The sequence below is a fragment of the Mixophyes fleayi genome, chromosome 2 (assembly GCF_038048845.1).
Source record: "Mixophyes fleayi isolate aMixFle1 chromosome 2, aMixFle1.hap1, whole genome shotgun sequence".
NCBI lineage: Eukaryota > Metazoa > Chordata > Amphibia > Anura > Limnodynastidae > Mixophyes > Mixophyes fleayi.
Window position 1 is genome coordinate 39,489,176 of NC_134403.1, and position 25,144 is coordinate 39,514,319.

Here is a 25,144-nt window from a genome sequence, read left to right on the forward strand (position 1 = left end):
ATTTCTTCAACCAATTCATCATTCTTTATAAAGTAACCAACAGTCAATACAATATGATAAGGGCTTTAATTTGAGGGGATGAACAGACTTTTTTGAACAAGTTAGTGTGTTGAAAAAAAATACCTAATTTTAGATGCCGATGTATTCCCTGGGTATTTGAACATTTAAATAACTAATTGCACTAATGAAAAATGGAGAATAACAATATTTTTTGGCTTCAGCCACTGCATTGTTAAAAATAAACCAGTTGGCATAACATAGCCTGTGTATCTAAACACATATATTATATGGGTTATGGTGCTTATAGCCAGTTACATAACTTTACTGACTCAAGCGCTTCCTAACAGGGGTTTTACTGGTTAACTGACTAAATGTGCACTGACAATGAATGATAACAGTTGCTCCTGTAATCTCACACCTAACAGATATGATTACAGTGTAAAATGCACTACAGTGCAATTAATATATGTTGTATTACTTTACACTCAATATAGGTTTCCTGTTGTATGATTTTTCATTATATGTATTTTAAGCCCTATGTATTCTCGTCTCCATATATATATATATATATATATATATATATATATATATATATATATACATCTCAAATACCTGTATTAGGTATTGTATGCTATATTGAGTACTAACATTGAAGCGTAATGTTCTTCCATTGGGAACTGAGATGTAAAAAGGGAGTCGTCCTCACTGACACTTTGACATAAAAAGGACCCACAGACACACTGATTCATACAGACTCTCACACGTGCTGTATCTAGTATACATTATTTTGGTCAATCATTTCTTCTTTCATGGTATAACTTTAATGTATTTTGTACACAGGACTTTCTCCATTAACAGAAGACACATTTTAGAGCAACAGAAGACACCCTTATTACGTGAGTATGGGTTTAGTTGATTTTTATGCTGAGAAAAATCATTGAGAGTTCAAGCTTTGGCTTTCTAGCTCATCAGATACAGATTATGGTGTAGAGAAGTGGTGGGCAAACTCAGTCCTCAAGGGCTACCTCCAGTTCATGTTTTTAGGATTTCTTTAATCATGCACAGCTGAGTTAATCTATTTGGCTGGGTCAGTAATTATCCCAGCTGTTTCTACAGACAGGAATCCTAAAAACATGAACTGTTGGTAGCCCTTGAGGACTGAGTTTGCCCCCCACTGGTGTAGAGCAAATAAGAACATTGTTACAGTTGATAAAGATATGAAGAAATTGAGAAGTTTTTCAAAGGAAATTCTAATAATTTGTACATGGAGGAGCGAGATATTTTGTATGGTATAAGAGAGGGGTGTGTATCAGTGTTCCCTCTAAGCTGAGCAATCTGGAAATGATAGAGTTAAACCTGTATCTTACTAGGAAACATCCAGCAGATTTTGAATACAAATCTTTAGGGTGGAGCCCTCATTAGAGTGACCTTTTACCTCTTTCCTTTCCAGATTGCTCAGTTTAGAGGGAACACTGGTGTGTATGCTAGTCTAAAACATTGCTGACTTTTCTAGTTTCCTACAGTGCTTCTCTCGCAAGGTCACTGGCTCAGACATGGGGATCTACAAGCTGACATTTGCAACAGGGAAGGACCTGTGTGCTGGGACCTCTGATCAAGTATCCATTGTTCTTGTGGGGGTCCAAGGTGAAAGTGCTAAACATCAACTGCCCCATAAGTGGAATAACTTCAAACCTGGAGCAGTGAGTATCTTATAAGAGTCACAATATGGGAATGTTATACTATAAATAAATAGAATTAAATAAGGATTTCACTCAAACTAAAACATATTTACAGATGATGCTCTATAAGCTTACTGCTTGGCCTCTTTAAAACAGGCAAATATAAAATTCATAGGGGTCACTGACCCAAGCTTAGCCTGCTTGAAGCAGGCCTAGCGGTAAGAGGAGAGAGCAGTAGACATGGAACCATTACAGCCAATGGGAACCCCAGTGGATCCAGAAAATCCAAGGTTGTACTTGTTGTTCTTTCATTTTCTATAGAGTCAGATCACCATGTTACATTTTCAAGGATCGGAAACCAGAGAGAGTTTATAATAAGGAAACATCTTATTTAAAGTAAAATAGCAATATGTGTGGGATCGACAGTAATAAATCTTCAGAACAGTGTCTGCAACAAAAGATAAAATATTACTCCAGAAGGGGCAAGTCATTGTTACATTTTCAAAACTAAAACTCATATATACCATGTTACAAATATGAATGTTTTGGCATAATAGCCTTTAAAAAAAACATCTTGTTCGTTACAATCCCATTTAAAAAATGAATGTAAATATACTGAATATTTAGTTGGCCCCTACAGTATATATCTGTCATAAGCATTTTTTGAATATAGGGAAGTAGAAGATTATATATGTTAATTATTGTGTACATTTTTAAAGGTCTCATAAACAAATATGCTGCTCAGTGGATAGACCCCAGAAGGGCTACTGTTCTTGCATATAACTGAAATAAGTCTAGCCTAACCCTTCATCCATTCTGTATACAATAAAATAAGAAACAATTCATAAAAACACAGGTTTGTATCTGAGGAAAAGTAAAAACTACATATATTCTATTGGCATTCTACCCATGTATACAACTTGTCATGAAGAAATCTTAGAATGTTTTATATTTGGTTCTTTAATTGATTCATATAATGGATTACCCTGATATTTACATGTTAAACATATAAATCAAGAAGTCTGCAAAATATGCAATTTTCTAGAAAAATGCCATTACCATTGTTATATACTTGTCTATGTCCACAAAGTCCCTGAACTCTATTGGAAAAAACTTCACATCTCCTTGTATAAATGGGACACTCATGGTCTATCCTAATGAGAATTCTAGACATATTCCATGCCAAGATTTTTAAGGCTCTACTCTGCTTTTCAAGGTAACTGACTTTGATGTTAACATTGAGGAAGATCTGGGAGAGCTCCTGTTGATTCGGCTGTCAACAGAGCACTACAAGAAATTTAATATGGATGCCTGGTACTGCCTGTATGTTGAGGTGACCTGCCCCAATGGTCAACTCTACCAGTTCCCTTTCTATCGGTGGATCCCTGCCTTTACTACTGTGGAGATCCCAGAGGGGAAGGGTGAGTTGGAATTTATTGCAGGACTTGGATACAGATAGGAACTCTTACCCAACTTATACTTGCATTTAATAAATGCATCATAAAATCACTAATATAAGTCTCTCCAGTTGAATGTTAGTGCACAGGACTAGATATTGGAGCTGAGAAGACTGGCTCTATGTAGAATGGTACATGTCACACTATAATTGTGAAGGTTTACATGTGGGGACCATCTTGTACTGAATGAGATGGTTTACTCATGTTAGACTTTAATATCAATCACTAGTTACCCATGTATCATGTCACATTTACTTAATTACAATAAAAACTGTACTGATGGTTGTTGGTGGTATCATGACAAACTCTCTCTTTCAGGAATTATATTAACTGGGAAAACTAATCCTATTCTTCAGCAACAACGGCAAGTAGAACTGGAGAAGGAGAGAGAAACACACAAGTGAGTGACCAATGTACATGAAGTAATGTCTTGTATACTTGCTGCCTATGGGAAAATGTCTTGTCTTCCAGGGGAGAGGAGATTCACTTACATTTTTAGATTTTTTTAAAATTGGTGAATAAGTAATATATGCTACAGTATATATGTATATATAAGCGTCCTTTTTAATGTGTGTTCATGAGGTAAAATTACCTCAGAAAAATGAGTTTGACCCCTGAACTCGTTTAATTTAGCCTTTACCACCCCTCCCACGGGGGAAGAAGGGGGGATGATGGAAGTTAACTGACTTTACTATTCTCATTTTTTTTGTCAAATAATGTCAGTATACCAAATTTCAGGTCAATTGGATGAGCCCTTTCTGAGAATAGTTTTTTCCACACACTCACTAACACACGCCGCTAGGCTTATATATATTAGATATATATTTATATATCTCCATCCAAGCATGTAAACTGGTGCTTTATTCCAACTAATCATGTGTTTGCTTTCAATTTCTGAACTACGCTGGATAAATGACACAATCTGATTAATCAGCATGAGCTGTAGCATATATTACTTGTTCACCAATTTTCAAAACATCTACAAAATTTCAGTGAATCTCATATATCTATATATATATATATATATATATATATATATATCTATATCAGAGATAAGCGGTCGGATTCTGAGATACCTGACAGGTCCAAATTTTGGGTTTCCGAGTCGATTAAGCCATCACTCGGTCTTGAGTACCATACTCTGATTTGAAATCAAGGCAAAATACCATTTCTGGTAAAATTACAGTTCTCATGAGTTGGATCAATATCTTCTAAATATAGCCCCCATTTTAGAAGTGATAGCATGTGAGTTAGAGGTTTGCTGCAACTCTGTGCTCAAAAAAAAAACCGCTTGGACAGGGTGAAAGAGGCAATTGATATTGCAATAGCTGTGATTTTATTGCAAAAATGTAGAGTTTATTTAGAGATCAGTCTGCTGGAATTGTCTGCTGATCAATTGTGTGTGTGAGAGAGGGAAGAGTAGACAAGCAGTGGCTACTGGTTGTTGTAATAGTATATTATAGTATATATGGTATAGACATCTGAACTATTTAGTGCAGAAAAAGTAGGGTGCTGTATGACTGTGAGCAGCACAAATATATTTCTTGTTTTTAAAGAAAATGGAAATGGCTAACACTCCCTATACCACTCACAGTGGCAAAAAAGACTGACTATGCCCAGATTTTGCTAGTAGGGGTCCTGTTACTTCTGACACACATACTAGAATGCCAATTGAAAAAGCGTGCCCAACACAGTCATGCATCTTCCATAACTTCCCCTGAACCACCTTCACTCAGAATGCATGTCTGTCATCTCCAAAACAGCCATAGCAATACATGAAATGAACACTCAGGCTGAAGAACAACTTGGGCACTCACAGAATCCTGAGGAGAGTCTAAAGGTATCCATGAGTGTTATATGTGAGTCTGATATCAGATTCTAAAACTGTAATTATAGAGCAGCCTTCTTCTCAAATGTCTCAACCATTTGGAAATGTGAGTATAAGTAATGATGATTATTAAGACAAATAAATTGAGAATGCTACTTTGGAACTAGCATACCAGTACCAGCAGTAGTAGTAATTTTTCGGCCTCTACTAGTAAAAAGGTCATGCAGGAGCAAAGTGTAACAAAGGGTGCTCAAAATCCAAACTGTTTGTCAATCTCAAAGAAAACATCAGCCCTTGGTGTAAGGATTAAGGGAAAAAAAATCTGATGACTGTGGTGATTTGTACAAAAAAATGAAGATAGCCAATATTCCATACACCACCTGCAGTCTGTCTAATGAGTACTGATTACTGCCTCTACACTTTCCATGATGCATGCTGTCTAATGTTAAAAATATTTTTTTCTGTGGTCTGTCTCCCAGCAATTTTCTCCTGGGTGCAGCCCACCTTCATCTATCAGCAAGTGCTCTGGCATAATGTTTCATAGGGATGGTAGCATGCTTTGCACACAATTTGGTTGTTCAGAATCTCTTAAAAATTCTGAGGTCATTGCAGAAGATGGTGCCTATGGCCCATAAAGTTTCTGGACAGTTTTGGCATCAGTAACTGCATGTAGATCATTGCGGCAGCTGCTGAAAAAATTATTTACCATGCTACCAACTGAAGTAAGCGTTTATGTGGTCGACAGCTAGACTTTAATTTGGTCGACATTAGGAAAGTTGACAACATTAGTTCGACAATACAAGTGTCAACATTATAAGGTCAACAATTCACATGGTCAACAGTATTATTAGGTCAACAGTTCAAATGTCGACAGTATTATATGGTTAGTGTTAGGGATATTATTGTCAACCAAAAAGTACTGTCTACATTTGAATTTTCAACCTAATAATAGTGTTGTCATCATTGTCGACTTTGCAATCCTATCTATATTATAGCATCGACCATATAATTGTAGGTCATGTAACTCTTGTACATATGTATCACACCCAGCAAGAAGTAGTAGTGTAGTGGAATTCCACACTTCATAGATATAGAAAATATATATATAATTCTCATCTTTTGTTTCTAAATATAAACAGAAGGTCTGTGAATCAATAAATGCATTTTTGATTGGATTATATGAATGTATTCTATAGCATATACTTACTTTGTGTCCTGCAGGTGGAAATTTTATGCAGAAGGTGCCCCTCACTGCATCGATGCAGAAAAGGCTACGGATCTGCCACCTAATGACCAGTTCTCCTTCCTAAAACGGACCAGCTTTGGCTACACTATGATATCCACGTATGTATCTAGTCTGAGAAGACTACAGTAGTCATACAACTGTAATGACCCCTGAATACCAACCCTGACTCTTATTCATACTTGCCAACTTTTTCTAGTTGGTGTCCGGGAGCTGCCGGGGGGAGGTGGGCTTGAAAGGAGGCGGGACCCGAAAAATTGCATAGTTTTGGACCATGACGTAATGATGAAAACGCGTCATTTTACAGTGGGAGTGGGGCCAAATGCCGCAATTCCAGGAGAATCGCTGCATTTTGGACCTATTTCTGTCCACTTCACTAGGAAGTGGACAGATGAAGGAGACTGCCATACAATCACAGGAGTCCGGGAGACTCACCTGGAATCCAAGAGTCTCCCAGACATTCCGGGAGAGTTGGCAAGTATGCTCTTATTACTATTTATCAGTAAGCTTCTACCTCTGTGAGCAGCGGCGCATGCAGGATTTTTATAGGATTGTATACAGCACCGCTGCGGACGCTTCATTGACAGCGCCGCGGCTGCTATATAGTACAGTGCCGCTATGTAGGGGCACTTTAGCGGAGGGGTTTCTGGAGACCCAGAAACACCCCCTGCGTGTGCCCCTGGGGTGGTTACCTGGGGTGTATCAAGGTTCTAATCTATTTTTATATGTTGTGTGCAGACATAACTGAGCTTTCAAAGTCTGCTGATCAGTACACAAGTGCAGAAACCGTACGAGGTAGAATTTTAGGATTTAACGTTGCAAATACTCATGAAAAAAGTATATTTGTACATGGATATCATTAATTTTGAAGTGCTAACAGAGATAATGGCCAGGATTATTGATCCCTATGTAAAGTACTGGAAAAGAAGGGGAAATATTATTTTTGAGGGGCACTCATACCATAAGGAATACAGATCAATAGAAATTTATGTCTGTAAATAGTTCCAGATTATGATCCCCCCCAAATCAGAGACGGTCATAGAATTCTATATGTCGCCATTAAGGACAAAAATATACGTAAAACACTATAAAGAAAAAAAAGTAACTTATTTTGTACCCATAAAATGTTGCAATGTTAAAAAGAGAAATATTCTAATTTTAAAATAAGTGCGTGTTCGTAGGGTATAATTTCAAATATGAACCTAAAAAGTGAGTAATATGGGAATTATATGGAATTGGACCCAACCATGATAGGAATACAAGCTCCATTGTTGTGATTAAATGTAACTTTTTTGAGGCACTTAATATAAGTATTAGTTTTCGAACCCTGGAGAATAATGCACTTTGAACTGTAACATTGATAACAGTACATCTGTCTATCCACTAATAATTGTTGTTTTGGGTTCAATCCCATATAATTTCCATGTTACTCACCTTTTAGGTCCATATTTGAATTTATGCCCTATGAACACTCGCAAATTACAAAATAAAAGTTAGATTTTGTCTCTGCTTAGTATATTTTATGTATCTTTTTGTCCTTGATAACAAAATAGAGAGATCTATGACAGGCCCATAATCTGGAATTATTTATAGACCTAAATGTCTATTGATCTGTATCGCTTATGTTAGGATTGCCCCTTATAAATAGTATGGGGTAAATGTATCAACCTCCGGTTTCTTGAACTCCCACGAGTTCGGTGTCTTCGCAGCAGGTTGATACATTTACCCCTATATCTTCTTCTTTTAGATTCTCAGTAGTGTGTGTGTACGTATATGTGTGCGCTTGTATATGTGTGTGTATATATATGTGTGTGTGTGTGTGTGTGTATATATATATATATATTATGGGGTAATGAGGGGAACAACCTTCTACCTGGAAATACTGCTCAAGGAGGACATCTAACACTCTCCTGTTCCGTTATCCTCATGCATCTACCATATGCACTGCCTGGACACTCCCTACTGAACTGTTTGCAAACAATAAAAATGCATGCTCTTTTATTTTTGTTTCTTGTGACCTCTTCTCCCCACTCCACCTCTATGCTGCTGTTATCTATCACCCTCAGGTTCTCATTCTGAATTCCTTGACAACATTTCCACCCGGCTTTCTTACATCCTTTGTTCTGACCTACCCATTCTTATTCTATTTCAACATCCATATGAACAACTTTACTGGCACTGCCACCTCCAAACTCCTCTCGCTTAGTTCATCCTGCTACCTCTCCCAATGGATATCATCTCCCATCCATCATGATGTACACTTACTAGACCTGTTCTCCCATCTCCAGCTTCTCAAAATTTGCCTTCCTGCTTTCTGATCACCACCTCATTTCCTTTTACCTCACCTTGCCTCCTGCAATCCATGCGCACAGTGCAAAATCTAAATGGCATTGACCTGATTCTCTTCTCAGCCTCACTTGAACTATTCATCTATCCTATATCTAACCTGTTCTGCCCTATGCTGCAGTGCCATTCTACTACACAACATTCACAGTTGCAAATCCAAACTCTAACTCTGGCACTCCAAACCGAGTGCTCTAGTACAACCAAGAGTGATTGGAGAAAAACTCACTCTATTGCAGACTTCCTGCATTACAAATGTTTCCTGTCTTCTTAGTATACCACCGTCTCTCTTACTTTACTTTAGATCCTTAATATCCACCAGGTTAATCCAACACCACCATCTGTTTGCTGCCATCAACTTGCTTCTCTGCCCACCTCACCATTCTCTACTTCTTCTCTTACTGCTCATGATTTTGCTACTTACTACAAATCAACACCATCTGTAACAAAATCATCTCATCAGATTTATCACCCTATACCCAACTTCTCTTCCATTCAGCTACTCACCCTCAGTTCTTTCTCGCTTATTACTGAAGAAAATCTATTTAATATTCCTTGATTCCTCTTCCCTCTCAACCTGTCCTTTCAATCCCATTTCCACCCAACTCCTCCACACCTTGCCCCCAATACTTAACCTCTGTCCTCATCTCCTTGAAACCCTTCACTACCTTGGCCTTCACAGCACTGTTATCTCCTGGTTCACTTCCTACCTTCTAAACATAGCCAGAATATTCCTCGCTCATTCAGGACGATCCCAAACCCATATCCAATATCTCCTTATCTCCCGCCTTGACTACTACAACCACTTCTATTCGTCTTTTACCTCTACAAACCATCCTAAACACTGAGACGAGACTGATCTTTCTCTACTGTCACTCTACATCTGCTGCAACACTCTGCTAAACCATATACTGGCTTCCCATTCCTCCAGAATTCAATTTAAAATACTCCCATTCATCCTCAAATGCCACCAACTCCTCCCCTCATATACCACTGACATCATGAGATATACTACACCTCTGCCTCTTTGACCTGCATCTGACCTATGCCTCTTCTCCTCTCTGGAAACCACCTCTAACTACCACCTCCAAGACTTCTGCCATGCTGCTCCTCACTTATGAAGATCCCTATCCTACCTGACAGAACTCCACCCCCAACTTTCAATATTTAACGTGATCTCTCAAAACCCCCCTCTTAATTATAGCCTATCCTACCCCCCCAACTGATACTACTATATTTTTCAACCAGCTACAGTTCTGGGTCCCCTGTGAGTCCTTCTAGCTCCTAATTTGTCAGCATTACCATTTACCTCTAGATATATGTGCAATTGTATTTTGAAAGATTTGTAACTGACAGTCCGGTGCTGCAGAGTTTTATGGTGCTTTGCAAATAAATGATGATCATGATGATGAACCTGTAGAAGATGAAGTACCTCTTGGTCAGTCAGCCAAGTTATCCTAATATTTTATTCAGGAAAGGAAGACTTGAAATTAATTAACTTCTTGACCCCCCCCACAAAATAAAACCACAGCAGTGATCTTTATCTTCTTATTTGAACATACTAGTTTCCATCCTGAGCATTGATGTGGTTATTTCTCTTTCAACTTAGCTATTAGATGTTGGAGTAATAGACTTAGTCCAGGCAGTTGTCAGTACTGTGCATATGGTTGTTTGACACCTTTATCCTACTTACTCTCACAGAGGACTTGAAATGAAGTTAAAAGGATTCACAGACAATCAGGATTCATGGTCTAATCTTGAAGATATTAAATTGGTGTTTTGCCTCAGACAGTCAGATCATTCAGGTATGTTTTTATTTTTTCTTTCCAGAACTACTTCTATAAAGCAGAATTTTACCACAAAAACATCTCATGCAAAATGAGCTTTGTTACTCTTTGAACTATGCCATTTATCTGTTCTGGTAACACTCACCTAATTCTACATGAAAAGAGATTTCCTTACATGTCAGCCTACAAAGGTCTAAACTCCAAACTACTTTCCTGTAATGACTAATATAAAATTATCTGTAGAAAATATAATGTTTGTTTAGTTTGATATGGTAATCATACACTACTGAGACTAGGAACAACTGACTTGTTAATGAAGGTTTGTGCGATTTACTTTTGAGTCATTATTAGAAGTTTCTCATAACATTAGAATCTTATCCCCCATGTTGTTGTACAATCTTGTGAAATGATCTGTATTGTGCACAGTAAAAATCCAGGTAGCTCCACCTTTCACACAGTATAATGCTTCTAGACATCGTGTCTTTTTTCCCTAGATGTGGTGGCTGAGATATGGAAAGAGGATTACTTCTTTGGTAGCCAATTTCTGAATGGAATAAACCCTATGCTAATCAAAAAATGCTTCAAAATCCCTGAAAACTTTCCAGTTAGTGATGTTATGGTGGCTGCATCTCTGGGGACATCCACCAACCTTCACAAAGAACTAGAGGTGGGTTTTGTATGGCAAGTGATGACCAGTGGTGGTTATTGAATGCAAATGACTTTGAAACTTGTTGACTCTCCCATTTATTCCTTTAGTGCATAGTTAATTCAAACTTATGCTTTATGACCCATATATTTTTCAATAATCTGCCTATGTCTTGCAGAATGGCAACATCTTTCTGGCAGATTACAAATTTCTTCATGGGATCCCAGCCAACAACTCCATTAATGGAAAACAACAATACATTGCTGCCCCTATGTGTCTACTATGGAAAAATCATCAAGATCAACTCGTCCCTATAGCCATCCAGGCAAGTTTCAATTTTGTAATGTCTATTTACTGTAACTGGTAAAAACAAATTGAATGAAAAATGATTCAGAATTCTGTTCTTTGAAATATCTAGTATGGTGTCCAATATAATAATCTAGATACAGGACAATAGACAACATAAACTTTCATGGCTCCAGTTTTCCCCAGTCCTGTAGATCAGTAATCCAGTAATTGGAACATGTTTGCTGGTATGGCCATAAACTTCAGGGTACCAGTTGCTTCAAATGAGTTCTGCACATTATATGTCGTCTTTAAAGCATAGTGATGTTTTAGTATATCACCATGCTGATAACTGTATACAATGTGGGACACTGCATACCTTTTGTTCCCAGTAAGTCTTGGCACCTGTATGTCATTGAACATGGAAAAATGATTTGTGAAAGGTATGAAGGAGCTAAAAATAAATTCTTTACAGCAGATAGATATCAAAAAACAGATTCAGACCCCAGTTGGTAGGTCAAACAGATTGTGCGCCTCCTGGCTCATTCTCCTAACCCAAATCAGAAGACCCTGCTCTAAAATTAGAACAATGTTTACTTGAGCAAAAATTAATTTGTGGTTTCCCCACCTGTTGACCAACTGGTAATGGACTCATTTAGAAATATCCTAAGAAACATCAGTTGAAGTATTACTTGGATACACGTTCTTTTTCACAACTAAGATTTCCTAACATTTTAATATATTCAGCTGCTTTATGGTTAAACACATGCAAATTTCTCTGCAGTACAAAGGGCTTTTTCACAAATTTTAGCATAGCTGCACATGCAGTGAAGATGCACTGATCGCTTCTAAACCACATGGTATAGGATACGTAGATGATAAAGGATATGTGGATCTAGATGTGCTTTCTCTTACAGTTGATGCAAACCCCAGGAGAGAACAATCCAATTTTTCTACCCAATGACTCTGAATCTGACTGGTTACTGGCCAAGATCTGGGTGCGCAGTTCTGACTTCCAAGTGCATGAAGTGGACACTCACCTTCTCCGCACTCATCTCTTTGCTGAGGTCTTTAACATTGCAACCACCAGGCAACTTCCAATGGGCCATCCAGTGCACAAGGTGAAACCTGTTTAAACCATTGTCCTGAAGAGAGTTTAGTTCACTGCAGAGTTTCAATAAATGAGCTATGGGGCCAACCACATGAAGACCTTCATTGTGGCTTAATGTTGGGAACATATGTGGATGCTAACTATTTAGTTACCAAGGCATATGTCATCATTTAGCATTTCTAAATATTACTAATCTTGTTTCCAAGGACTTTAAATTTTCCATGTTGTCGTTCATATGGCGAATTGGATTGTTTAATCTGGAAGAGCAAAATACAAATATCATCCACTGCCTGACAGCATAAAATCTGTATTTATATTTTAATATTGTAGACTTTGGTTTGATTTGTTGAAATGTTCAATAAGACAGTTTTATGCCCTACAAAGCATCAGATGAGATTGTCCTAATCTTAAGTAAGGGTGTAGTCATTGTGCTTTCTGATGGGACAAAATGAAATGGTGCTATGATCATGCCTCTCACAAACTACCATGACCATTTGTCTAAGACTTGATTAAATATTTTGACATCAGCCATTCCAATATATGCCAGAATTGTAAACACCAATGCAGGACTTTTACGGACTTGTTTTCACTTTCTTAATAGGCTATCATTTTTGAGCTGCTGATTCTAAGGCACAAATTACTAATTGAAGCAGATTTGAAGGGCTTTATATTTTCTGCATGTAAAATGAATTTCATCAGGCCCTCATTATGGCCTAGAATAGATGTGTCTATAAGCAGTATATCTTTCTCCCCCCAGCTTATTACTCCACATCTTCGCTTCACCCTGGAAATCAACGTCCTTGCCAGAACTCAGCTCATTGGTCCCGGAGGCCTCTTTGATCAGGTGAGACCCTGACTATACAAAGGTTACACAGTCTTCATTCCAATGCCAGCTATAATCTGTTTAGTGCTTTGTTTTGACTTGATCCTATAATTTCAGCATTTACAGTACAGCGGTGTATAAATGATTGTCAGGAAATTACAAAATGCAAAATTGCAGAAAACATATCTAACACATAGTCCACTTTTCTCCAGGCTGTGGTGACTGGAAATGGAGGTATTGCAATACTGCTGAAAAGAGCAATGGATGGGGTCACTTACAGCAGCCTCTGTCTCCCTGAAGACATCCAGACAAGAGGAATGGAGTCCGTTCCCAATTACCTGTATAGGGATGATGGGATGAAGATCTGGCTGGCTGTGGAGAGGTAGAGATGGAAATAGATTTGCAGAACATTGGCCTGTCCCAACTACTCAACCAGAGGGAGATGACCTCATTTCCATCTTTAAAAATCCTCAAACTGGTTTATTTATAAGTTTTCATACAGCATAAAAACGCTATAGAGCAACCAACACATAGCAATTTCTCAAAGATGTCTTATAAGGGGGGTTCCAGACATCTATAATCCCAGACCCCTTTCTAGCCCATGTATACTCTCCATACTTGAAATTCAATTCTTTGTACCTCAATATTTCTTGATTTCTCCACTCAGCTTTGTGTCCAACATAATTCATTACTACTATGAGAGTGATGCAGTGGTCAGTGCAGACCCTGAACTTCAGGCTTGGGTGGCAGAGATCTTTGAAGAAGGTTTCTTGTCATATAAATCTTCAGGTAAGAATTAAGAACTTTGTACTGTATTTAGTTAAACTGAGTTGCAAAGCACACTGGTCAGTCTGACTGTTTGATTTCTTTCCATCCTCATCCCCTTCTCCAAAACGTATGCTGGCCTCATACTCAATTTGTCTAGTATGGTAATGGAAAAAGGAAGATCACCTATTTGAATGGGGCACTCTTGGGATATTAACATGTCGGCATTTACATTATGGTTCTAGTCAACAGAGTAAAAGACCGACCTGCACAAATTATAAATTCAAATTTAGCTTTTATTATATAATCATAAAATATAAATTCAAATGCGATATTTAGTACATTTCTACTACTGAGGGAGCACACAGTTATTGAGAGAATATCTAACTCAATATGTTCTTTCACAAATACTATTTAAACTGGTTTGAAGGTGAGTATCAGCTTGTATATGATCATCTCTTGGCTGTACTAACAGGTCAATGTTTTGCAATTACCTACATGTACAGTCACTTTGGACATTGATACTAGCATTCAGACCAAGGGGATCAGCTTGTGTGTGGCTGACTTTAATATATAGAGTTTTCAAGGCAATGCTTTCCTGGCCTTTAAAAAGCTCTGAGACAAATTGAATAACATATAGCTTGACTCTAGCAGCACTAAGATTGCATGCTGATATTAAAATTCTCTGTATATGGTAATTATGTTACATACATTTGAATTTTCCAAGATTCCTTGTTGCATCAAATCACATTTTAGATCATCCTGTAGAGTGTTGGTGAGGTCTAGTTTATTAATGGACTATTCCCTCTGATAGGAATGCCATCGTCTTTGGAGACCAAGTCTTCTCTGATCAAGTTCCTGACCATGGTTATCTTCACTTGTTCTGCTCAACACGCAGCTGTCAACAGTGGTCAGGTGAGTGACATAAAGCATCACAACATACAAGGTTATAAACCTACTATGCAGAGTGAGTCTTTCCTATTTTCTTTGTCATCCACTGGGAGACACTGGACCATGGGGTATAGAGCCTCCTTTAGGACATGAGCACTCTAAATAATTCTAACAATTAAATTCTCTCTCTACCTCCCTATCCTGCAGGGAAATCAGCTTTTTAGAGTGCCCTCATTACAGGGTCTTCTTTTCTGGGCTGCCTGTTTCTTTTATTCACCTAGAGTAGATAGTCTTGCTGGGAACCAGACCACACCGGGAGAGCGGCAAGGTAGGTTCTCCTTCCTGGAACCGGAAGGGGATGTTAAAAATGTGGTCCGCTTTTGGTGGGGCCTGGAGCCTGCCAAGCAACCGCACTGTAGAGCCAGGGCTCCACTTGGGAAGCAGGATCCGGTGGGCCTTCACTAGGCACAGCCGTAGCACAAGGGGGTGTCCTCTAGGATGCTGGCTGCTGATGTGCTGGGTCTTGGGGGGAGGTGTAGACCCCTGTACTATATTATTCACCTCCTCCCTGACTGATTTCAGCTGTGTTCTGAAGACCAGTCTAAACCAGTCACTTTGCAGCAACTCTGCTGCCTCTTTACCTACTCTTTTTCTTATAATGTTGGATAAAGAGAGGTCTATGACTATTAAGTCCTAAGGGGGGGTGCAGGCCCAAGCAGAATCATTGCACTCCCCTCCTTGACTGATTTCCGCTATGTAGTGAAAATCATTGTGCCATTAGCTATACTCTGCTCTGTCTATAGCAGCAGGTAAATACTGCTAGCTAGAGTGGGATTGCATTGGAATTATGTGATTTGTGCTCAAATTCTGGTGAGTTTTATTGTTTACTGATACCTTGTTCACGTTTCAATATTGTGTACTTTGTATCTGCCTTTTTGCTGCGCTTTTTCTTTTCAGATTGGAAAAAGAGAGGACTATAACTACCAAGTCCTGGGGGGAGGTGCAGGTACAAGCAGTATAATTTACAGCAAAGAAAAATATTTAACTGGCGCACCATAGGTGTAATTGGATGATAAAATGAATATATATATATATATATATATATGAGTATAGTGATAAAATATAAATTATTACATTTGATCAGTAGCACAGCTGTAATATGGGGTGTTAGGCCCCACCTAAGCAAGGCAAATTATAAACAAAGAAAAAAATTATTACAGCGCTGCAACTGGTCAAAATATAACCATGCCGCACATGATGCTGAAAAGGTATATTAAATAGAATTTCTTTATAATATAAACAGTATCACATCTAAATGGATAAAAAAGTGTCTTAAAAATGCACATATAACACACATATAAAAAAATATCTGAATGTAAGCTAAACATAATAAAAACACACAAGTGTAAGCTGTAATTACGCTGTTCCAATAGCTTTGAAAAATGATGAAGCTTAAGAACTCATTTGATTTTGTAATCTCCAAGATCACTAATGGGTCCCAATCAGTCATTGAAATGACTGAAAATAGATTTAACTTCCAATTTAGTGGAACAGCATGGAGATTTATCCTGATGCATTTCATCACCTGCACATTAATTTCTTCAGAGGTGAAATACAGCAACACATTGCATTAAGCCACTTTCGTTTTCAATTCCTAGCCACTTTCGCGCACTCTCGGAATTGAAAACAAGTTAAAACATTGTCAGATCTCCGAAGTTTTGGATTCTATAAGTACCGCCCTCCATGGTGATCTAGCGCCATTTCACAGAGGGACACAGAAGGGGTAGCACAGTCTGTAGAGCAGTTGGGCAGCGTCATATGTAGAATAGAAAGAGGAGGGGGTAGCAGTGTTCTTAGTCTACAGTGACATTCAAGAGAGCTCCATTGTTAATTGCCGTTGCTGAAATACAAATACTAGGGCTGGCAGGCTTGGTCTTCTAAATCTACAGTCTTTGTTTGAAAGTGTATGAAAATAATATTGTGACCTGTGAGGTGGGTCAAAAGTGACTGCAAATTACTTGAAATTAGTGTTATGAGATTAATAATAGGAACAAAAATAGAGCAAAATTATGTGATTTTTAGCAATTTTTTTTTTAATAAATACAGATCCAAAAACCCCCCCAAAACACATGAGGGCGATTTTGCCAAAACCAGAACACGGGGGTCAGTGAACATCTCTAATTAAAACCTATTTGCATCATGTTGGCAAAAAAACAAGAAAAAACAATATACCATAATAACAACAATATGAGCATTTTTTACCTGAATTCTATAAACCCTTTCTTGTTTTATATTAAATGTGTATAACATTATAATTAAAAGTTAATTAAAATTTCCGAAAAGATATGACCATGGAAAACAGGTTTGAAGTTTATATAAACTTGTAAAGACAAATGTCAAACATTATCACTTGCATATCAAGCTATTAAATGTATCTTTACTAGTAACAATTGCTTTATAGTTATATAAAAAATTACCCAACATTTATCTTAATCACAAAAAAATAGAACCCCGCTAAAATCAACCTAGATGGAACTTGAACTCCCAAGATCACAATCAATGCTGTTCTCATAGTATTATCTGTTGTGTTGTGCCACCAGAAATCTGGTCCTCATCTTCTGAAAATCTTTATATATTTCGTTGTCAACATTAGTCAACATTTATTCTACTAACTATCAAAAAAAAATGGTCAGCTAGAAAAGACCATTCAATGCACTGAGTAGCTTAATAGTTCCTGAACGACAAGTACCTATTGTTGCAAGTAAACACTGTAGATAACGGAAGTATGGTCTGTCGGATCTTCTATAAAGGATAGAGGGCTCTCTGACACATTTCATCTGATCACAACAGACTTTCTCAAAGCAATGCAGTCATCTCTATAGTATCCAACTATATAAAGCTTGAGCACATCTTGTGATTGGTGAATCAATGAATGTTAAATGAGACTTCTGAGGACACTTGACCAACATCCAGAGAATTAACTCTTGTAATATTTTACAAATACACATTCTTAGACATTGTAAAACAATAAAATCCATAACTTTTAATGATAAAATTAAATTTAACATGCCGAAAAACTTTCAACATGCAGAAAAAAGGGGGATTTAGCAAGATCTGACTTCTCACATATATGAGATAACTAATTGAGTAAATATATAGCTATATAGTTCAATTAAATACATACACATGTCCATACATATGTATAATGCATAAAAGCACAGACATACTGATATATTCATATTTGACTACAAAAAGAAAAATATTAATGTTAATATAACCAGAACCCCTCAAAGAGCTCAATATTTTTTTTTCAAATTACAACAAATAAACTAAAACTAACTAATAACCTACATCAATGGGTGAACTCTATTCATAGAGAAATAAATGTACTGAATAGATGTAAAACTAGGATTTATTTTCACAAAAAACCCTACAAAAAGACGTCAAAAACAGTGTATCTATATATTCTACCTACAAATACCGATCATTGAATTCAATTGTATCATTTAACCCATCTGGTGACAGTCTGCAATTTAAAAATCTATGTGGCTTCCCCCCGACACAGATTTGTAGAGTTCATTTAAGAGTTCATATAGAAGAGTCTTCTCTTCTATAGTTCTTCTATAGTTCATTGTAGATTTCTATTTTCGGATTAAAAGCTGCTGACAACAGATGAAAACATCAGTGGTGAGTATTCTGGGCATTTATTTTTAATAAAAATATGTGGTATAAATGAGGGTGTTTAGTGTCATTATTGGGGTTTTATTATTTTTAATGTATGTGGTTTTAATGAGGGTTATTTAACATTTTCTTTTGTGGAACTACAGGTCCCAGCAAGCTCAGGTGTCAGGGCATGTTGGCACTTGTTCTCCAAGTGCCAACATACCCTGGCTGCCATGGGTATGTTGGTGCTTGTAGTTATACAAGTATCGGCATGCCCACACTGTTTAGGGCACCCTGACTTGCTGGGATTTGTAGTTCCACAAAACAAAATGGCGTTCACTTATTGTTTTACACTTTTATCGCCATTTAGTACCCTACGCCCACCACCCAGGGGTGTAGGAAGAGCCCTAGTGCTTTCAACATTGTGCCGGTTGTCTCTAGAGGGAGGGCCAGCTCATTTTTTTCGGCGTACCCCACTCCCTAGGGAACCCCTGCTGCGTGTCCCCCTGTTATAGTGCCACCAACCCGGCTGGTTTGCCTAGTGCTGGTTATGTGAAATCAGGGGGACCCCACACAAAATTTTTCCACGATTTTCATGTAACCAGTAGTAGGCTGTCAGCACTAGGGTTACTAGAGGGGGACTCCATGTGTTTGTTGTTTTTTTTTAAACCTTTATTTTTATCAGTTTTGACAGCTGTTCGGACCTCCGGTTCTATAGACAGGGCAATGTAACAGTGATGGGTTTACTAATCTCAAAGCTAGATAGGGACAACACAGGAGAGTTTGCTGACCAAAGGAGTGTTTGACATCGCAGCAAATCACCAGAGATGACCAGCGATTTTGAAAATCGGGGTAAAAATCGCAGCTTGATACATTTCAGAAACTTTTGCACTAAAATCGGGGGGGGGGGGAGTTTATCATCAGCGATTTGCCGTGATTTTAATACGCTGAAAAAATCGGACCTTTAGGACTTTTACTCTTCCATCCGTAACAAAAACCTCCATTTTATTACTTTAGCTTATCTTAATGATGTATGTCCCAGGTGTATAATAAATATTAATATAATGTAGATCAGACACTGTGCCAGCAGGGCAACTCTCCTCTGTCTCGCCAACCTCCGGTATTCACCTCTACCGGGGGCGGGATTGAATTGGGGATTGTTCTATATCTGATGAATTAATTTGTGTCTCTTGATACCTGGTTCACTTTTCCATATTGTGTACTCTGTACTTTTTTTCCTGCTCTTTTATCTTTTTAGGCTGGATAAAAAGAGGTCTATGCATACTGGGTTCTGGGGGGAAGGTACAGGTAGCATAATTTGCTCTCCCCCCTGACTGCTTTCAAGTATATACTGAATATCAGAGGAGAGCTGAACTGCAGTGTCTGATCTAGACTGTTTCCCCAGCAGAAGATAGTTACTTCTAGCTGGAGTGGGATTGTATTGGGGATTGTGAAGTATATTTTTGCACAATTTACTGACGAGTTTATTGCTGTCTGTTGATACCTAGTTCTCCCTTTCTATATTGTGCACTCTGTATTTGCCGTGGTTTATCTTCCTTGCTTGTCAGGCCAAATAAAGGGAGGTCTAGGATGGCGGGGCTTCATCTGTGACTTGTCATAGTTATGTAAAATATCAGGATATCACCAAGTGGACAGTCAGACATGGATGCCTTTGGCAGGAGGCCACATGTCGTAAGCGCTGGCTAGGATCACCTCCGGCTTGGGCTAAGGCACTAGCGCAGTCTAATTCAGCATTTGCCTAGTAGCTCGCTTCACTTCCACTGGTTGTAGGAGAAGGGACCTGTCCTTCCCTCGATTTCACTGAATCTTCAGCCAATTACCCAATGCTTCTCTTAGCAATTCCAAAAGGCGAGCCGGTTTGGGCGATATGCATGGTTAAAACAGTACTTGTTCACCGCAATTAAAAAAAATTGCTGGGCTAGTTACGGACCCAAACACTACATAGGTTTAGGTTATATGCATATTTTAGACACTTTATCCCTTACCAGAGTAGGTTACAAGGGAAATTCCACCTAGGGGGTCGTCTATATAGCGTGACTGTCCAATGTCATGTCTATTCTTATCCATGAATACCACAGCCCTTAAGAATGTTTGAGACCATTCTTAAAACTAGTTAGCTAGTGGCTGGTGCTTTACTGTGACCCATTTTAGCCTCAGATAGGGTCAACTAGACTAGAAAAAAGTAGAAAAGTATTTCTCATACTTTCGGTAGCCGTGGAGTATGGGCCATAATGGGTTGTCGTCGTGTGGTTTCTCTGCTTTTGTCGGTGTGGTCTGTGTGATGTGGTTCTGTGTATCCGAATGATGTTTGAAACGTTGAGCTGCGGCAGTAGTTCTCGATGAAGAATCAAGATGTCTTGATGCAGGTAAGCGAAATTGAGAATGGGTTAGAGGGTGAAATAATTTTGGAAGTAGGAGTAAAATGAAATAGGGGTTAGAGATGGTGTACATGAAATAAAGTATGGAAAATTGCTTTAAATGGACATACCGGGTATGGTGGTCCAGGATCTGTTGGAGGTGGAAGTAAGAGGTAATAGAAATGAAGATTGAGATGAAAGGAGAATGTGGTGTAGTAATGGATAGAATTGGGAGTAGTATTGTCGGTAGAAAGGGATATAGTGCAGGAATGTGGTGTAAAAGAGTAATGTAGCTAGGGAAAAGAGTGTGGTGCAGGGAAATATGAGGCTGGAGGCAAGGTTTAGGGGTTATAGAAGGAAGAACAGGAGGAATCTGTGTAATACAGATAGAAATTGACATAGTAATGCAAGTAGAGATAGGGATGTGGATAGAATCAAAATTATAGTGTAAGTGGAGTAGAGATTAGAATGTACTGTAGGTATAAGTGGGTAAAATATATTATAGATTTCAGGAGCAGGAATGATTGTACAATTAACAATAAGAGAGTAAGAAGATAGTAGGGATAACAACCATAAACCAGATTGTAGGTAGTAGTACAGTAGTAAGAAGATAGTAGGGATAATAACCATAAACCAGATTGTAGGTAGTAGTATAGATTGGACAGGGTTATGAATGTAGGTAGAAGTGAAAGGTAATATGGAGAATTATTAACATAGATACAGAGTAATTGAAGGAGATGGGTGGGGATGAGTACAGGAAGAAAACAATATAGAGATGCAAATAAATAACAATCTATAAACATAAAAATAGAAAAATAATAATAAATGCTAAAGTAATAAAAATAGAAATAAAAATAAAAGTGAGAATAAATAGATTATAAATGAAAGCTTTAAAAAAGAGAAACTAAATGGCAAACTCTTTTTGTAGTGTAGGTATGTACCAAATGGGTTTCACCACATATAGTGGCTTCCTCAGTGGGTTCTACATACAGAATAGTCAGCCATCTATGGATGCCGCCTATTTGAATCCTCTGGCCCATTTTGGCGCTAAAATCATTTTCTAGTTTTGCTAGGTGGAGTAACCCGTGCCAGTAGCGCATACACACCAACACCCACACAAGCTTAGAGTAATAATGCACCAAAAACTGGGTCAACTGGACCAAAGAAAAGTGGTCAGAGCAACTCTTTGCAGGATTGTTGTCTGGGTGGCATTGGTCTGTAATGGCGATCTTGGCGGTACACATCTGGGAAGAATAAGTATATCTGGGGAAACAGCTCTAGATGCTGGTAAAACCGTGGGCCAGAAGTTCTTCTTGATGGTCTCAGCTTGCCAAGACAATTTTATCAATGCTTGGGAGCCAGATGCAGAGTCAAAAGGAGTCCGGATTCCTTGTATTTTACGGTGATGTCTATTTGGGGTTGACTTAGATAAGATTATTAGCCAGATGAACAGTGAAAGGGTTACTACTGGTACAACTGCCAAGAGCGTAGGATGATTGGTTTCAGGCCTTTTTGTGTAGCGGTAAATGCACAGGGTTCAGAAATCACTTTGTCAGTTCCCAGTGATTTTCTTCCAGTGTTGGTATAAGACAGTGGGAGGTGTTCTTTCCAAAAGTTGTTTCTGTTAAGGTATCAGACAGATTCATTCAGCAGGATAATCCTCTGGACACTCAGCACTTATGTTTAGGTGGAAATACTCAGATTAATAGGGTGTTTCTATTGGCTCTCAGATGGAAGCTGGTCTTCTGGAGGTTGAGATGGCAGCATTAACAGGGCCTATCCCCTGGCTATATAAACTTGGACAATTGTGGCAACAGATGTTTTCCCCTAGTGCTGAGAGGCTGTCTCCTTTCACTGTCCGTTCTTGCAAAGCTTACGATAAGTATTCTAGAATTAAGAGCGATGCTAAACGTTCTAGCTCAGGGTTACCTTCAATCACGTGGAAATCCCATGCAGATTCAATTGGACAATTCCACCACAGTGGCATACGTCAACATCAGGGATATACAAATTCTCTATTGCGATAGGCTTCTAGAATTATTACTGGCTCCCTATAATGGCGATGATTCCTGCATCCTTAAAGGGTATGATAGAAAGGAGTCGATGTGCAGTTGTGGCACCAGACTGGTGAAGCCAGTCATGGCAGAGATTGGCACAGCTGGCTTTATTGGTGTAATCGGTGAGCGCCTTGTGGATGGCTCATCAAGGGCTTCGGCCGGGCAGTTTGGTTGGCTGCCACATGGGGCTCTATACATACCTTTACAATTCTAAGGTCGTTAGATTTAGGTATAGGGTGCTGCGCACTACTAGTTTGTGAGCGTACCCACCCAAAGGGAGTAGCTTTGATACATCACAATTGTCCAGTGTCCCCCAGTGGCTGATAGAGAGAACTAGATTTTAAACTTGCGCTAAATTCTTTTCTCTTAGTCCATGATGAACACTGAGCGCCCACCCAATTAAGCTCTAGATATCCTGGGAAGAAGTTTACCAAAGTTAAATGTTCCTTTTTCAGGGATGAAGTAATTTCTCTCTCTCTCTTTATTGTTTCTTTTTGGTTCTGTCCTGTGGGACTTGGTTAGTATAATAACTGATTTCCCTGCAAGATGGGGAGGTATAAGACTGTGGAGCATTTAATTGATAGAATTATTTCCAGTGTCCATGTTCTGAAGGAGGTTCTATACCCCATGGTCCAATGTCCCCCATGGACTAAGAAAAGAATTTAATGTAAATATAAAATCTAATTTTATCCTTGATTTGGAGGGTTTGAGGCTGTACATCAAGATTTATTACTAAGACCATCTATACGAGTCATTGAAAAACAGGATTTCTAACACAATAACTACAGTATGTGTTGCACAAACTCTTGTCACATTTTTCCCACCCTATTTCCATTTGCTTTATGCATGATTGACAGATGAGACATTTAACTAACAACTGATACACACATGTTGTAAGCATACATTTGATATTATGCAAAGACACCACATGGGTGTTTCATGTGACAATATTTACTGGTCCTGTGACAATATTTACTGGTCCATGTGGAAAATATATTTAGTTTCAGAGATACAAAATATTACGTTTACACTCAAGAGCTAGATCTTCCTTTCGAATGTATTATGGCAATGTGTATATATCCGATGTATAATTAGGAAAATATTGAGAAGATAATTATGCATTTGTGGATAAATTATTCATGCATATGAACATGTTTCAGATGATCAATGTTTGTATTGCAGTTTGACTTCTATGCCTGGATGCCCAATGGTCCCACATCCATGAAAACCCCCCCTCCCACAGTTAAAGGGGTCAGCACACCCCAGAGTATCCTGGATGCATTGCCAGAAGTAAACACTACTACTACTGGAATGACCACAGTGTGGCTGCTTAGTAATGAGCCAAGAGACCGGGTGAGTACTAGAATCCTGTACGGACATAAAAGCAATAAGCAGATCTGCTCCTTTTGTGTTTCTAGTCTGGGGAATATGTAAGAGAGAATTCTTGCGCAGATCATGATATATAAAGCTGTCCATTCATGTACATGCAGCTCTGCTCTGTAATGTATTGATGAATGGACTCAGTCAATACATAAAGAAATCATGGCTAAAAAAGCTTCCATTAATCAAATTCCTTATTGCTCTCCAGAGACGTTTAGGGGATTACCCTGATGTGCGTTTTACAGAGGAGGTCCCACAGAAGTTCATAAAGGATTTCCAGAACAAGTTGGATGAAATTTCCAAGTCCATTACTGAACGGAACACGAACATGTTTTTGCCTTATACCTTCTTGAATCCCGGAGTGATTGAGAACAGTGTCTCTATCTAACATTGTGTCGGTGTCCTGATCGTCACTGAGTACCTTCTTTTGGGATATGACTAGGTATCCCAATTGTAAAGCGCTACAGAATCTGCTGGTGCAATTTAAATCAAGGTTGATGATGAAGATTTAGGGAGCAGATAGTTTTTGATTAGCTGGAAATTTTCTGCAGTATTGTGATTAAAAAGTTGTCAAGTGGAGCTTTTTTCAATCAATGATGTAGTTCATGTCATATAAATTAAATGTTCATATTTTTCCCTATATAGATTCATTATTCTTTGAGCGCGCTGCATGTCACATTTTGTAATAAAATTCAAACAATCTCTAATTGCTCTTTGTGTTCTGATATTGATTTATAACTATTGGCATTGACAAAGGGGAGGGGGTCATCTGGTGTGTGGATAAATGGGATTAACATTTCGTGAAATG

At 38.3% G+C, this 25,144-nt stretch overlaps 1 protein-coding gene across 1 annotated transcript; it reads left to right on the top strand.

Moving 5' to 3' along the window:
* The first annotated feature begins 2,982 nt into the window (after positions 1–2,982).
* LOC142139801 (polyunsaturated fatty acid lipoxygenase ALOX15B-like) lies at positions 2,983–24,726 on the top strand. The gene is made up of 13 exons (XM_075197670.1): positions 2,983–3,100; positions 3,455–3,536; positions 6,186–6,308; positions 10,252–10,355; positions 10,832–11,004; positions 11,162–11,308; positions 12,186–12,389; positions 13,137–13,223; positions 13,415–13,584; positions 13,870–13,991; positions 14,782–14,882; positions 24,139–24,309; positions 24,545–24,726. Exons 1-13 carry the CDS (start codon positions 2,983–2,985, stop codon positions 24,722–24,724), a joined length of 1,782 nt encoding a protein of 593 aa, XP_075053771.1. The 3' UTR covers positions 24,725–24,726.
* Positions 24,727–25,144: the final 418 nt, after the last annotated feature.

What these genes read in the sequence shown, in the direction of transcription:
- LOC142139801 (XM_075197670.1), top strand. Translation starts at nt 2,983, where the DNA reads ATGGATGCCTGGTACTGCCTGTATGTTGAGGTGACCTGCCCCAATGGT. An exon ending in AAGGAGAGAGAAACACACAA is followed by an intron (nt 3,537 to 6,185) that starts GTGAGTGACCAA and finishes TGTGTCCTGCAG; the next exon opens with GTGGAAATTTTATGCAGAAG. An exon ending in ATCTGGCTGGCTGTGGAGAG is followed by an intron (nt 13,585 to 13,869) that starts GTAGAGATGGAA and finishes TTCTCCACTCAG; the next exon opens with CTTTGTGTCCAACATAATTC.